Raw genomic sequence first — 14,088 nt, forward strand, 5'->3', positions numbered from 1 at the left:
AGCTTTGAAGAGAGTAGTGGTTCTCCCAGCACGCAGCTGGAGATCTGAGAACGGACAGACTGCCTCCTAAAGTGGGTCCCTCACCCCTGAGCAGCCTAACTGGGAGGCACCCCCCCAGTAGGGACAGACTGACACCTCACTCGGCCAGGTACTCCTCTGAGACAAAACTTCCAGAGGAACTATCAGACAGCTGAATTTGTGGTCTCACGAAAATCCACTGTTCTGCAGCCACCGCTGCTGACACCCAGCCAAACAGGGTCTGGAGTAGACCTCTAGTAAACTCCAACAGACCTGCAGCTGAGGGTCCTGTCTGGTAGAAGGAAAACTAACAAACAGGACATCCACACCAAAAACCCATCTGTACATCACCATCATCAAAGACCAAAAGTAGATAAAACCACAAAGATGGGGAAAAAACAGAGCAGAAAAACTGGAAACTCTAAAAAGCAGAGCACCTCTCCTCCTCCAAAGGAACGCAGTTCCTCACCAGCAACGGAACAAAGCTGGATGGAGGATGACTTTGACGAGTTGAGAGAAGAAGGCTTCAGATGATCAAACTACTCTGAGCTACGGGAGGAAATTCAAAACAATAGCAAAAAAGTTAAAAACTTTGAAAAAAAATTAGAAGAATGGATAACTAGAATAACCAATGGAGAGAAGGGCTTAAAGGAGCTGATGGAGCTGAAAGCCAAGTTTCGAGAACTACGCAAAGATTGCAGAAGCTTCAGTAGCAGATGCGATCAACTGGAAGAAAGGGTATCGCTGATGGAAGATGAAATGAATGAAATGAAGTGAGAAGGGAAGTTTAGAGAAAAAAGAATAAAAAGAAATGAACAAAGCCTCCAAGAAATTTGGGACTATGTGAAAAGACCAAACCTACGTCTGATTGGTGTACCTGAAAATAACGAGGAGAATGGAACCAAGTTGGAAAACACTCTGCAAGATATTATCCAGGAGAACTTCCCCAATCTAGCAAGGCAGGCCAACATTCAGATTCAGGAAATACAGAGAATGCCACAAAGATACTCCTTGAGAAGAGCAACTCCAAGACACATAATTGTCAGATTCACCAAAGTTGAAATGAAGGAAAAAATGTTAAGGGCAGCCAGAGAGAAAGGTCGGGTTACCCACAAAGGGAAGCCCATCAGACTAACAGCTGATCTCTCGGCAGAAACTCTACAAGCCAGAAGAGAGTGGGGGCCGATATTCAACATTCTTAAAGAAAAGAATTTTCAACCCAGAATTTCATATCCAGCCAAACCAAGCTTCATAAGTGAAGGAGAAATAAAATACTTTACAGACAAGCAAATGCTGAGTGATTTTGTCACCACCAGGCCTGCCCTAAAAGAGCTCCTGAAGGAAGCACTAAACATGGAAAGGAACAACCGGTACCAGCCACTGCAAAAACATGCCAAATTGTAAAGACCATCGAGGCTAGGAAGAAACTGCATCAACTAACGAGCAAAATAACCAACTAACATCATAATGACAGGATCAGATTCACACATAACAATATTAACGTTAAATGTAAATGGGCTAAATGCTCCAATTAAAAGACACAGACTGGCAAACTGGATAAGGAGTCAGGACCCATCAGTGTGCTGTATTCAGGAAACCCATCTCACGTGCAGAGACACACATAGACTCAAAATAAAGGGATGGAGGAAGATCTATCAAGCAAATGGAAAACAAAAAAAGGCAGGGCTTGCAATCCTAGTCTCTGATAAAATAGACTTTAAACCAACAAAGATCGAAAGAGACAAAGAAGGCCATTACATAATGGTAAAGGGATCAATTCAACAAGAAGAGCTAACTATCCTAAATATATATGCACCCAACACAGGAGCACCCAGATTCATAAAGCAAGTCCTGAGTGACCTACAAAGGGACTTAAACTCCCACACAATAATAATGGGAGATTTTAACACCCCACTGTCAACATTAGACAGATCAACAAGACAGGAAGTTAACAAGGATATCCAGGAATTGAACTCAGCTCTGCACAAAGTGGACCTAATAGACATCTACAGAACTCCCCACCCCAAATCAACAGAATATACATTTTTTGCAGCACCACACCACACCTATTCCAAAATTGACCACATAGTTGGAAGTAAAGCTCTCCTCAGCAAATGTAAAAGAACAGAAATTATAACGAACTGTCTCTCAGACCACAGTGCAATCAAACTAGAACTCAGGATTAAGAAACTCACTCAAAACCGCTCAACTACATGGAAACTGAACAACCTGCTCCTGAATGACTATTGGGTACATAATTAAATGAAGGCAGAAATAAAGATGTTCTTTGAAACCAACGAGAACAAAGACACAACATACCAGAATCTCTGGGACATGTTCAAAGCAGTGTGTAGAGGGAAATTTATAGCACTAAATGCCCACAAGAGCAAGCAGGAAACATCTAAAATTGACACCCTAACATCACAATTAAAAGAACTAGAAAAGCAAGAGCAAACACATTCAAAAGCTAGCAGAAGGCTAGAAATAACTAAAATCAGAGCAGAACTGAAGGAAATAGAGACACAAAAAACCCTTCAAAAAATTAATGAATCCAGGAGCTGGTTTTTTGAAAAGATCAACAAAATTGATAGACCACTGGCAAGACTAATAAAGAAGAAAGGAGAGAAGAATCAAATAGATGCAATAAAAAATGAAAAAGGGGATATCACCACTGATCCCACAGAAATACAATCTACCATCAGAGAATATTATAAACACCTCTATGCAAATAAACTAGAAAATCTAGAAGAAATGGATAAATTCCTTGACAAATACACCCTCCCAAGACTAAACCAGGAAGAAGTTGAATCTCTGAACAGACCAATAACAGGTTCTGAAATTGTGGCAATAATCAATAGCTTACCAACCAAAAAGAGTCCAGGACCTGATGGATTCACAGCCGAATTCTACCAGAGGTACAAGGAGGAACTGGTACCATTCCTTCTGAAACTATTCCAATTGATAGAAAAAGAGGGAATCCTCCCTAACACATTTTATGAAGCCAGCATCGTCCTGATACCAAAACCTGGCAGAGACATAACCAAAAAAGAGAATTTCAGACCAATATCCTTGATGAACATTGATGCAAAAATCCTCAATAAAATACTGGCACACCGAATCCAGCAGCACATCAAAAAGCTTATCCACCATAATCAAGTGGGCTTCATCCCTGGCATGCAAGGCTGGTTCAACATACGCAAATCAATAAATGTAATCCAGCATATAAACAGAACCAAAGACAAAAACCACATGATTATCTCAATAGATGCAGAAAAAGCCTTTGACAAAATCCAACAACCCTTCATGCTAAAAACTCTCAATAAATTAGGTATTGATGGGACGTATCTCAAAATAATAAGAGCTATCTATGACAAACCCACAGCCAATATCATACTGAATGGGCAAAAACTGGAAGCATTCCCTCTGAAAACTGGCACAAGACAGGGATGCCCTCTCTCACCGCTCCTATTCAACATAGTGCTGGAAGTTCTGGCCAGAGCAATCAGGCAGGAGAAGGAAATAAAGGGTATTCAATTAGGAAAAGAGGAAGTCAAATTGTCCCTGTTTGCAGATGACATGATTGTATATCTAGAAAACCCCACTGTCTCAGCCCAAAATCTCCTTAAGCTGATTAGCAACTTCAGCAAAGTCTCAGGATACAAAATCAATGTACAAAAATCACAAGTATTCTTGTACACCAATCACAGACAAACAGAGAGCCAAATCATGAGTGAACTCCCATTCACAATTGCTTCAAAGAGAATAAAATACCTAGGAATCCAACTTACGAGGGATGTGAAGGACCTCTTCAAGGAGAACTACAAACCACTGCTCAATGAAATAAAAGAGGATACAAACAAATGGAAGAACATTCCATGCTCATGGGTTGGAAGAATCAATATTGTGAAAATGGCCATACTGCCCAAGGTAATTTATAGATTCAATGCCATCCCCATCAAGCTACCAATGACTTTCTTCACAGAATTGGAAAAAACTACTTTAAAGTTCATATGGAACCAAAAAAGAGCCCGCATCGCCAAGTCAATCCTAAGCCAAAAGAACAAAGCTGGAGGCATCACGCTACCTGACTTCAAACTATACTACAAGGCTACAGTAACCAAAACAGCATGGTACTGGTACCACAACAGAGACATAGATCAATGGAACAGGTTTCCGTACTGTAGTGGTTATCACGTTCGCCTAACATAGATCAATGGAACAGAACAGAGCCCTCAGAAATGACGCCGCATATCTACAACTATCTGATCTTTGACAAACCTGACAAAAACAAGAAATGGGGAAAGGATTCCCTATTTAATAAATGGTGCTGGGAAAACTGGCTAGCCATATGTAGAAAGCTAAAACTGGATCCCTTCCTTACACCTTGTACAAAAATTAATTCAAGATGGATTAAAGACTTAAATGTTAGACCTAAAACCATTAAAATCCTACAGGAAAACCTAGGCAATACCATTCAGGACATAGACGTGGGCAAGGACTTCATGTCTAAAACACCAAAAGCAATGGCAACAAAAGCCAAAATTGACAAATGGGATCTCATTAAACTAAAGAGCTTCTGCACAGCAAAAGAAACATCAGAGTGAACAGGCAACCTACAACATGGGAGAAAATTTTTGCAACCTACTCATCTGACAAAGGGCTAATATCCAGAATCTACAATGAACTCAAACAAATTTACAAGAAAAAAACAAACAACCCCATCAAAAAGTGGGCAAAGGACATGAACAGACACTTCTCAAAAGAAGACATTTATGCAGCCAAAAAACACATGAAGAAATGCTCATCATCACTGGCCATCAGAGAAATGCAAATCAAAACCACAGTGAGATACCATCTCACACCAGTTAGAATGGCCATCATTAAAAAATCAGGAAACAACAGGTGCTGGAGAGGATGTGGAGAAATAGGAACACTTTTACACTGTTGGTGGGACTGTAAACTAGTTCAACCATTGTGGAAGTCAGTGTGGTGATTCCTCAGGGATCTAGAACTAGAAATACCATTTGACCCAGCCATCCCATTACTGGGTATATACCCAAAGGACTATAAATCATGTTGCTATAAAGACATATGCACACGTATGTTTATTGCGGCACTATTCACAATAGCAAAGAGTTGGAACCAACCCAAATGTCCAACAATGATAGACTGGATTAAGAAAATGTGGCACATATACACCATGGAATACTATGCAGCCATAAAAAATGATGAGTTCATGTCCTTTGTAGGGACATGGATGAAATTGGAAAACATCATTCTCAGTAAACTATCGCAAGGACAAAAAACCAAACACCGCATGTTCTCACTCATAGGTGGGAATTGAACAATGAGAACTCATGGACACAGGAAGAGGAACATCACACTCCGGGGACTGTTGTGGGGTTGGGGGAGCGGGGAGGGACAGCACTAGGAGATATACCTAATGCTAAATGACGAGTTGGTGGGTGCAGGAAATCAACATGGCACATGGATGCATATGTAACAAACCTGCGTATTGTGCACATGTACCCTAAAACCTAAAGTATAATAATAAAAATAAAAAAATTTAAAAATTTAAAAATTAAAAAAAAAAAAAGAAAGCTAAACTCTCCCTATAGATAATACTCAGATGTTCCTGAATAGTGCCAAAGTCATTTGGTCTTCTAAAGCAGTAGTTATCAGATTTTAGGAATTCACAGACTAATAAAATTTCTGAAAATATTTTAAGCAACTGAAAACGACTTGCCAACTTTTTGTTTTGCCTAGTATGGACAGTGAAATAAGCAAATAAAAATCCATCTACCACCAACAAAATCATCATTTCATCAAAGAAAAGATACCTTAACCTCCGAAAAAAAACAGAAAGGAAATATTGTCAAAATAAACAGCAGTCTCTTACATCGAATTAACTTTAGGAAAACTCATTACAATATCTTTATGATTTCATTTCACTAAATACTGCTAAGAATTTTGTCACAGACCAGCATGGGCATTTGGCAACCACTGTTCTAAGTTTTTAGTGCAGACCTAGAGTACAGCTGATAGCATTCACACATAATAGGTATATATGGTAGTTACAATGATTACTTGGTGTATAAAATGAAGCTGTATACAATAAATCATATTTTATCACTCTCTTTTGATGAAGCATCATGATTTTTCACAGAAAATTATTTGGCTCCAAGATGTGGAGGAGATGTAGATGAACAAAGATTGGCCACGAGTTGATCATTGTTGAAGCTGGATGATGGATAAATGGGGGTTCACTGTATTAGTCACTCTATTTCATAAATGTGTAATTTTTCTATAGTAAAAATATTCAAAAATGTAAGAAGGAAAAATAAGGTTACTGTAGAAAATTTACATAGGAGAATGCCCCTGTTCTTAGATACATGATGAAATATTTAGAGGTAAAGTCATGACTTTGTATCTCACCCCAGATAAAATGGCTTTTATCCAAAACTCAGGCAATAACAAATGCTGGTGAGGACGTGGAGGAAAGGGAACCTCGTACACTACTGGTGGGAATATAAATTAGTACAACCACTATGGAGAATAGTTTGGAGGTTCCTCAAAAACCTAAAAATAGAGCTACCATATGATCCAGCAATCCCACTGTTGGGTATGTACCCAAAAGAAAGGAAATCAATCTATCAAAGAGATATCTGCACTCCCATGTTTATTTCAGCACTATTTATGACAGCCGAGATTTGGAAGCAACCTGTGTCCATCAACAGACAAATGGTAGATATACACGATGGAGTGCTATTCAGCCAAAAACAAAAAAACAACACGAGATCCTGTTATCTGCAACAACACAGATGGAACGGGAGGTCATTATGTTAAGTGAATTAAGCCAGGCACAGAAAGACAAACTTCACATGTTCTCACTTATTTGTGGGAGCTAAAAATTAAAACAATTGAACTCATGTAGATAGAGAATAGAATGATAGATAACCAGAGGCTGGGAAGGGTAGTTGGGTGGGGGGCTGGGGAGTTGCAGGGAAGCACAGGTGATTAATGGGTACAAAAAATAGAATGAATAAGATCTAGTATTTGAGAGAACAGAATGACTGTAGTCAACAATAATTTAGTTGCACATTTTAAAATAACTAAAAGAGTGTAATTGGATTGTTTGTAACACAAAGGATAAATCCTTGAGATGATGTACACCGCATTTACCCTGATGTGATTATTACACATTATATGCCTGTATCGAAATATCCCTTATACCTGATAAATATACATACCTACTGTGTACTCTCAAAAATTTAAAAATTAAAAGAAGTCAAGGCCAGGTGCTGTGGATCTTGCCTATAATCCCAGAACTTTGGGAGGCTGAGGCAGGCGGATCACCTGAGGTCAGGAGTTCGAGACCGGCCTGGCCGACATGGTGAAACACCGTCTCTCCTAAAAATACAAAAATTAGCTGGGCATGGTGGCACATGCTTATAATCCCGGCTACTCCGGAGGCTGAGGCAGGAGAATCGCTTGAACCCAGGAGGTGGAGGTTGCAGTGAGCCGAGATCACACCGTTGCACTCCAGCCTGGGTGACAGCGACTCCGTCTCAAAAAACAAACAAAAAAACCCATCAACAACAACAAAAATTAAAAGAAGTCATGACGTTGTAATTTTAAAAGGCAGGAGGGGGAAATGCAGGGACAGAAAAAGCAATATGGCAGAATATTAACACTGTGGGCATTCACTGTATTATTTTTTACTTTCCAGCAGACTTAGGATATTTAAAAATAAAAAGTTAAGGGGATTGTAGACCTTTACCAAAAATCCACTGAGTCCCTGCTTAGGTAAACATGAAGGTGAACCGGACCTTAAGTGGATGCTTGAGGTTCCCTTTATTTCTGCAGCCTCTCTTAAGTCTTTAGTTCCAGCCAAAATGGCAAAACATAATCAAATATGTAAACAGACTCACTGCTAATTCACTAATGCTAAATGAGAGCTAAGAGAAAATCTTCAGAAGGGGATTGAACTACAGCAGCTTATTGAGGGACAGAGGGAAATATACACAGAAACACTTTCCAACTACAACAAATCAAAGTTCATAGCCTGCCTTGATAAGCTCAAAAGTTACAAAGCACTAAGCAATTCCAAAACAGCTCTAAAATTCAGGAATGAGGAGAGCTCAAAGAGAAATTAGAGATAAAATTTAACCGAAATAGATTTTTAAAATCCAGATCCCAAGGACAAAGACATTTTCAAGTAATGTAACAACCAAGTCAACCTAATACACAAAATTTCCAATTTTTTAAAAAGGAATTTGATTATTCATTTTACTGAGAGTTGTTTTATATATGGACTCATTTAAATAGACACCTTAAAAACTTATATTGTATGTACAAAAAAATGGACTTTTCATCCTACATCAGGTTCACAGCTGTTGAAAATGCCCCCAATATGCCTTTTGGTGCCATTCGGTTAACCAGCAGCGACCCCATGTGGCCACAAGAGAAACCAATCTAATTCAGCCGCAAAGCCTCAATCTAATTTTTCGCATTTCAATAGTCAAGAATTTTATCTCGAGTTGTTGCACGCGGACGGCTCTTCAGTTTGATGACTACTTACGTTCTCTGGAGATTAAGAGAAATACAGCATGAGTCCCAGAGAGATTGGACCTACCACGAAGCGCGGAGAAGACCTTGTTCCCCAATAAGAACACAAAAGAACATCCATTACAGAACCAAGCTAGAGACTGGGCCCGGGACACTACTATTTCTTGAGTCAGTAAAGCGCTGAAAAAACCCAATTCCCGTCTGGGATCATCTGGGTTCTTTAAAATCAATCCCAGATCTATCTGCCAATCCCCCCTACATATTCAAAATACAATACAAAGGAGGGCTTTGAACGGACTCAGTCTCAAATCTTGTCAGATTCAAGTAATCACGCTTGGGTCACTTCTTTCTCTAGAACCAAAAACTCTTTGAAGACCTCTGCCCTCGGACCTGTAAGTAAAGGCAGGTGGGGGAGAAACGGAGAAGGACAAACAAGAGAGGGATAGTGAAGAGAGAAACTTGGGGGATGGGGGGCCTGCGGACCCCCCACACTAAGCACCCCATAGGGGGCCACAGGGACTGCCGAGCTGGACCTACAAGGAGGGGGGTCCTCGGGGCCGCTCTTGTCTTCCTGGGGGGGTCCTGAGGTTTCAGGCTTACAGGACCTGCCCTCTGAGTCGCCAGGGTCCTTCGGGGGCACACTCTCCTCGACGTCTGGCATTTTGCTGATGGTATCTGGGTGAGGGAAAAAGGCGTGTTGTTGGCGTCGGGGAAGGGGCCTCCCCAGTTGCCAAGGGGGTCCCTGGGGGCGGCGGGAAGGGGGGTAGCAGCCTCAGGGTCTTGGGGGTGCTGAGGGGCAGACACAGGCAAAGGAGCGTGGAGGAACCGAAGTCGAGAGTGAGACAGAAGTGGAGCGTTGGGCGGCAACGAGGAAACTAAGGCCACAGAAGCCCGGCGCAGGGCGGGCCGCGTGGGAAGGCCCCTTCCTTCGCGGCGAGGTGCCCCCCTCGCCCGAAACGCCGCCCCAGGCCCGCCTCCGGCTCCCAGGCCGTCACCTCCTCCTCACCTCCTCCTCCCGCGCCGCGGGTCGTCCACTGGCGTCCGCTCGGGGGCCCTCGCGGCCTGGCGGCCTGGACCGTACCACCGCGGCGGAGCGGCGGGGTGGGGCGGCGCGCGGTGGGAGAGGCCAGGGTCTGAGAACAAACCGCCGCGGTCGCCGGGGCAACGGGGCGCCCTTGGCCGGAAGCGGCAGGCTCGTGCGTCCCTCCTGAGCTCGAAGCCAACCAGGCCTCGAGCGGCTCGGTGCGGCCGGTTAATGCCGGTCAGCTCCCGCCTCTCGAGAAGGATGGCTGGAACTGCTGAGACGAGGCCAGAGCATGCATGGGGCTTTTCTTCAGGCTGTTCGGACAGCCGAGAAGCCGAGCCACACCCAGGAGGGTTGTTTCACAGCGTGTCCTCCGCAACCGCCGCAGGGGCGCAGGGGCCGCACTCTTTCCTCACATGTGGGAGAAGCAGAGGAGCCGCCAGGGCTAGGGCCAGGCTCTGCCCACTGGGGTCTCCGCCCGTGGTCGCCCTCCGCCTCCTGGGCTCTAGCCCTTGCCTTTCTTGACTCTAAGTCTACTCTGTCGCCCTTGCAGTGTTGTGAAGACCTGGAGTGCCCCCGCCTGAGAAACTAGAAAGGAAGCGTTTCCTCTTCATCTGCTCCCGTCCCTCTTTATTACCTTGTCATGACTTCTTACCATAAAAGTGTACAGTAACAAAACAAAACAAAAGATGAAAATATTACGGTAAGAATCCGGGCGCGGTGGCTGACACCTGAGTCCAACGGATCTCCTGTCAAGAGTTCAAGTCCAGTCTGGCCAACATGGTGAAACCCCGACTCTACTAAAAATACAAAATATAGCTGGGCGTGGTGGCGGGCGCCTGCATTCCCAGCTATTCGGGAGGCAGAGGCAGAGAATTGCTTGAACCCGGGAGGCACAGTTTGCAGTGAGCGAGATCGCGCCACTGCACTCCAGCCTGGGCGACAGAGCGAGACTCTGTCTCCAAAAAAAAAAAAGAAAGAAAGAAACTCTGCCTGGAATGAGTTCTTAACTTTGCCTTGGCCGGGCTCAGTGGCTCACACTTGTAATCCTAGCATTTTGGGAGGCCAAGGCAGGTGCATCACCTGAGGTCAAGGAGTTCGAGACCAGCCTGGCCAACATGGCGACACCCCATCTCTACTAAAAACGACAAAAAATTAGCTGGGCCTGGTTGCAGACGCCTGTAATCCCAGCGACTCGGGAGGCCGAGGCAGGAGAATCTCTTGAATCTGGGAGGCCGTGGTTGCAGTGAGCTGAGATTGTGCCACTGCACTCCAGCCTGGGCAACAGAGCGAGACTCTGTCTCAAAAAAACAAAACAAGGCCAGGCGCGGTGGCTCGAGCCTGTAATCCCAGGGCTTTGGGAGGCCGAGGCGGGTGGATCACCTGAGGTCGGAGCTTGAGACCAGCCTGACCAACATGGAGAAAACCCGTCTCTACTAAAAATACAAAATTAGCTGGGCGTGGTGGCTCATGCCTGTAATCTTAGCTACTCAGGAGGCTGCGGCAGGAGAACCACTTAAACCTGGGAGGCAGAGGTTGTGGTGACCCGAGATCACGCCATTGCACTCCAGACTGGGCAACAAAAGCGAAACTCCGTCTCAAACAAAACAAAACAAAACAAAATCAAAAAACAAAAACAACCTTTGCCTTGTTAGTGTGGAGTGTGGATGTTTCTTGCACAATTCTTGGGTTTGGAGGGGTAAATTATAAAGATGCCCAAGAGCATTTGTGCTTAAAAGAAGTCCATTCCACCTTGAGGCCCAGGCATATGCCAGGGGAGTGGCCTAGCCAAGTTAATGTTTATCCAGAGCATCTCAGACACATCCATACCAAACCCACCCCTTCCTCCTCCTCGCCCTCTCCTGCTGTTTCCCTTAGGGATGCCAACTGTGAAGCAGGCCAGCCTTCACCCTAAAACCACCAGAAGTGGGAGGAAGTTGCATGATGACTTCAGCAAAGAGTTCAATGAAATATGATGCTTCCTTACTACATAGGGACATATTTAGGCTGGGTTATTGATTTCTCTTTAAAAATGCAAATCGAGAATTCCATTTGGCATTTTTACTTCTGGGAGAAAGTTTCCAGAATAACACCAGTTCGTTTCCCCCACAAAAATTGCATTGCTGTAAAACTCCCTACTGATGTCTGAAATTCCTCTAACAATTCTTTCATATATGTTAAATTGTCTATTTAAGTATTCTCTTAATATTCAAATTGTCTGGGAGGGTCAGTGGGAAGAAATAGCAGTCCAGGAGCACATGGTAGTGTGGGGGGGGGGGGAGGGTGGAGAGTGGGGAGGGGACCGAAGCTAGAAGAGAAGGGAAAGGAGGTAGCAGAGAAAGACAAAATTAGTTTTCCCAGGGTCAGCCCAGGTACAGCATTTCATGATCTTTATCATTAATAGTCATCAGAACCAACCAAGCAAAAGTTAGAGGTTGAGGGGAGTAGAAAGATCAAGTAAGAGATATGCACTTCTTCCCTTTGGGGTCTTAGTTAATAACTGATTTCTGTGTAATAATTTACAGAATGCTTTTACATCGCAGATCTATATGCTCTGCACACAATCTCATTCAGTAGGCAAGGCAGGTGTTATATTGGACTGTTTGAAAGTTGAACAAGCTGGGGATCAAAGAGGTTTCAGAGAGTAACCAAAAGTCACACAGTAAGCAAGGTCTTGAATCTTGATCAGATACTTTTTCTTAATTCACACCACCTCCTTGACTCTGGTATCTATTATGTACACAATAAAATATAACATATAATGTCATGGTAAGTACCAGGGCCGGGACTATGAACAAGAAGTGCTACCTGAGGACTGAGAAAGGGTGAAAGATCTTGCTGGTGTTTGGGTCAGTTCAAGCCTGGCCTTTAGCCAGGGTCCTCAGTAAGATACTCTAACTCAGACGGGCTCAGTGGCTCACGCCTGTAATCCTAGCACTTTGGGAGGCCGAGACGGGCAGGTCACCTGAGGTCAGGAGTTCAAGACCAGCCTGGCCAACATGGTGAAACCCCGTCTCTGTTAAAATACAAGAATTAGCTGGGCATGGTGGCGGGCGCCTGTAATCCAAGCTACTCAGGAGGCTGAGGCAGAAGAATCACTTAAACCCAGGAGGCAGAGGTTTCAGTGAGCTGAGATCGTGCCACTGCACTCCAGCCTGGGCAGCTGAGCAAGACTCTGTCTAAAAAAACCGCTCTTGGAAGCGAAGGCGGGTGGGGATCACTTGACGCCAGGAGTTTGAGACCAGCAAAGACCCTGGTCTTTGCTGTGGCAACACAGCAAGACCCTGTAAAAAACAAAAAAAATTCTCTAACTCATTTGGTCTTTGGCTTATGTTAGGCCTGGCTCTCCCTCAACCTCAGGACCCTCTTTAAACTCTTCTAATGGGTGAAACTGAAGTTTCTACATATGTCCATTATTTAGCAGGAATGCCCCCTCCTGGATAACTTCACATCTTTGCCCTATTAAAGTGCACATACCTCAAATGACCCATAATGCAAGTATTTCCAAGCAACCCAAGAACAGAAGAGAAGCCGTTTCCTCTTACACTGAAGTATGACCAAAGTTGTCCAGCCCAGGGTTCCTTTTTTCTACCAAGATGTTGTATGACTTTTCTATTCATAATATATCCATTTGTTTTAATACTAAAGTCTATTTCCCTTCCACAATTTTTTTTTTGAGATAGGGGCTCACTTTGTCCCCCAGGCTGGAGTGCAGTGGAACAATCTCGGTTCACTGCAGCCTCGACCTTCTGGGTTCAAGCAATCCTCCTGCCTCAGTCCTTCAAGTAGCTGGGACTACAGGTGTGTGCCACCACACCCTGTTAATTTTTGCATTTTTTGTTGAGACGGGGTTTCATCATGTTGTCCAGGCTGGTCTCAAACTCCTGAGCTCAAGCAATCTGCCCACCTCGGCTTCCCAAAGTGCTGGAATTACAGGCGTGAGCCACTGCACCTGGCCCCTCCCTCAAATCTTTGAATAGAATTCTTGTTCCAGGAGGAAGGGCTTCCTATACTTGTTGGTACACCTCTGTATATCCCTGTGGGTGCCTACAACCCAGTTTGAGAAGCAGTTCATGGTAATTTCAGGCCTGCAACTAAAATTTTCCTATTCCTCAACCATGTTCTCACATATGAGAGCTTTAACTCAAGCCCAGTAGATGATCTGTTCTCATTATGAAATACTATTCTGTGTACACTACCCCACAAAAGCACATTATGTAGAAAGTCAGTCCTATCCACAAAGACATTCTGAAAGAGGGGCGTATAAAGACAAAGATACAAGCGACATACCTGGAGGTGGCTGTAAGAGGTACAGAATCACAGAATTTAAGAGGAATCCTGGATACAAATCTGCTAACTAAAAACAAAAATGAAAAACCCCCCACTTTTCAAAGAAACATTTTAGGCTCAGTGAGGTTAAATGACTTGGCTAAGGTCACCACCAGTTTATGGAAAATTCAGGACTAGAACCCATATCA

General features: G+C 43.7%; 1 protein-coding gene across 17 annotated transcripts in view; it reads right to left on the reverse strand.

Moving 5' to 3' along the window:
* TCP11 (t-complex 11) overlaps nt 1-9,781 on the reverse strand; it is a 29,023-nt gene extending 19,242 nt beyond the window's left edge. For 3 of the 17 annotated variants that reach the window (XM_030802987.1, XM_030802991.1, XM_030802990.1), the window contains exons 1-3: nt 9,593-9,781; nt 9,124-9,261; nt 8,399-8,604 (exon numbers count right to left, since the gene is read on the reverse strand). In XM_030802987.1, coding sequence (XP_030658847.1) covers nt 8,399-8,472 — 74 coding nt within the window. In that variant the 5' untranslated portion in view covers nt 8,473-8,604; nt 9,124-9,261; nt 9,593-9,781. Of the gene's footprint in view, nt 1-8,398; nt 8,605-9,123; nt 9,262-9,592 lie in introns of those variants that run through there. The other 14 variants (XM_030802988.1, XM_030802994.1, XM_030802997.1 and 11 more) reach the window with 8 other exon arrangements.
* Between the last annotated feature and the right edge of the window lie 4,307 nt (nt 9,782-14,088).

Source organism: Nomascus leucogenys, chromosome 22a, assembly GCF_006542625.1.
Source record: "Nomascus leucogenys isolate Asia chromosome 22a, Asia_NLE_v1, whole genome shotgun sequence".
In the NCBI taxonomy this organism is placed as follows: Eukaryota; Metazoa; Chordata; class Mammalia; order Primates; family Hylobatidae; genus Nomascus; species Nomascus leucogenys.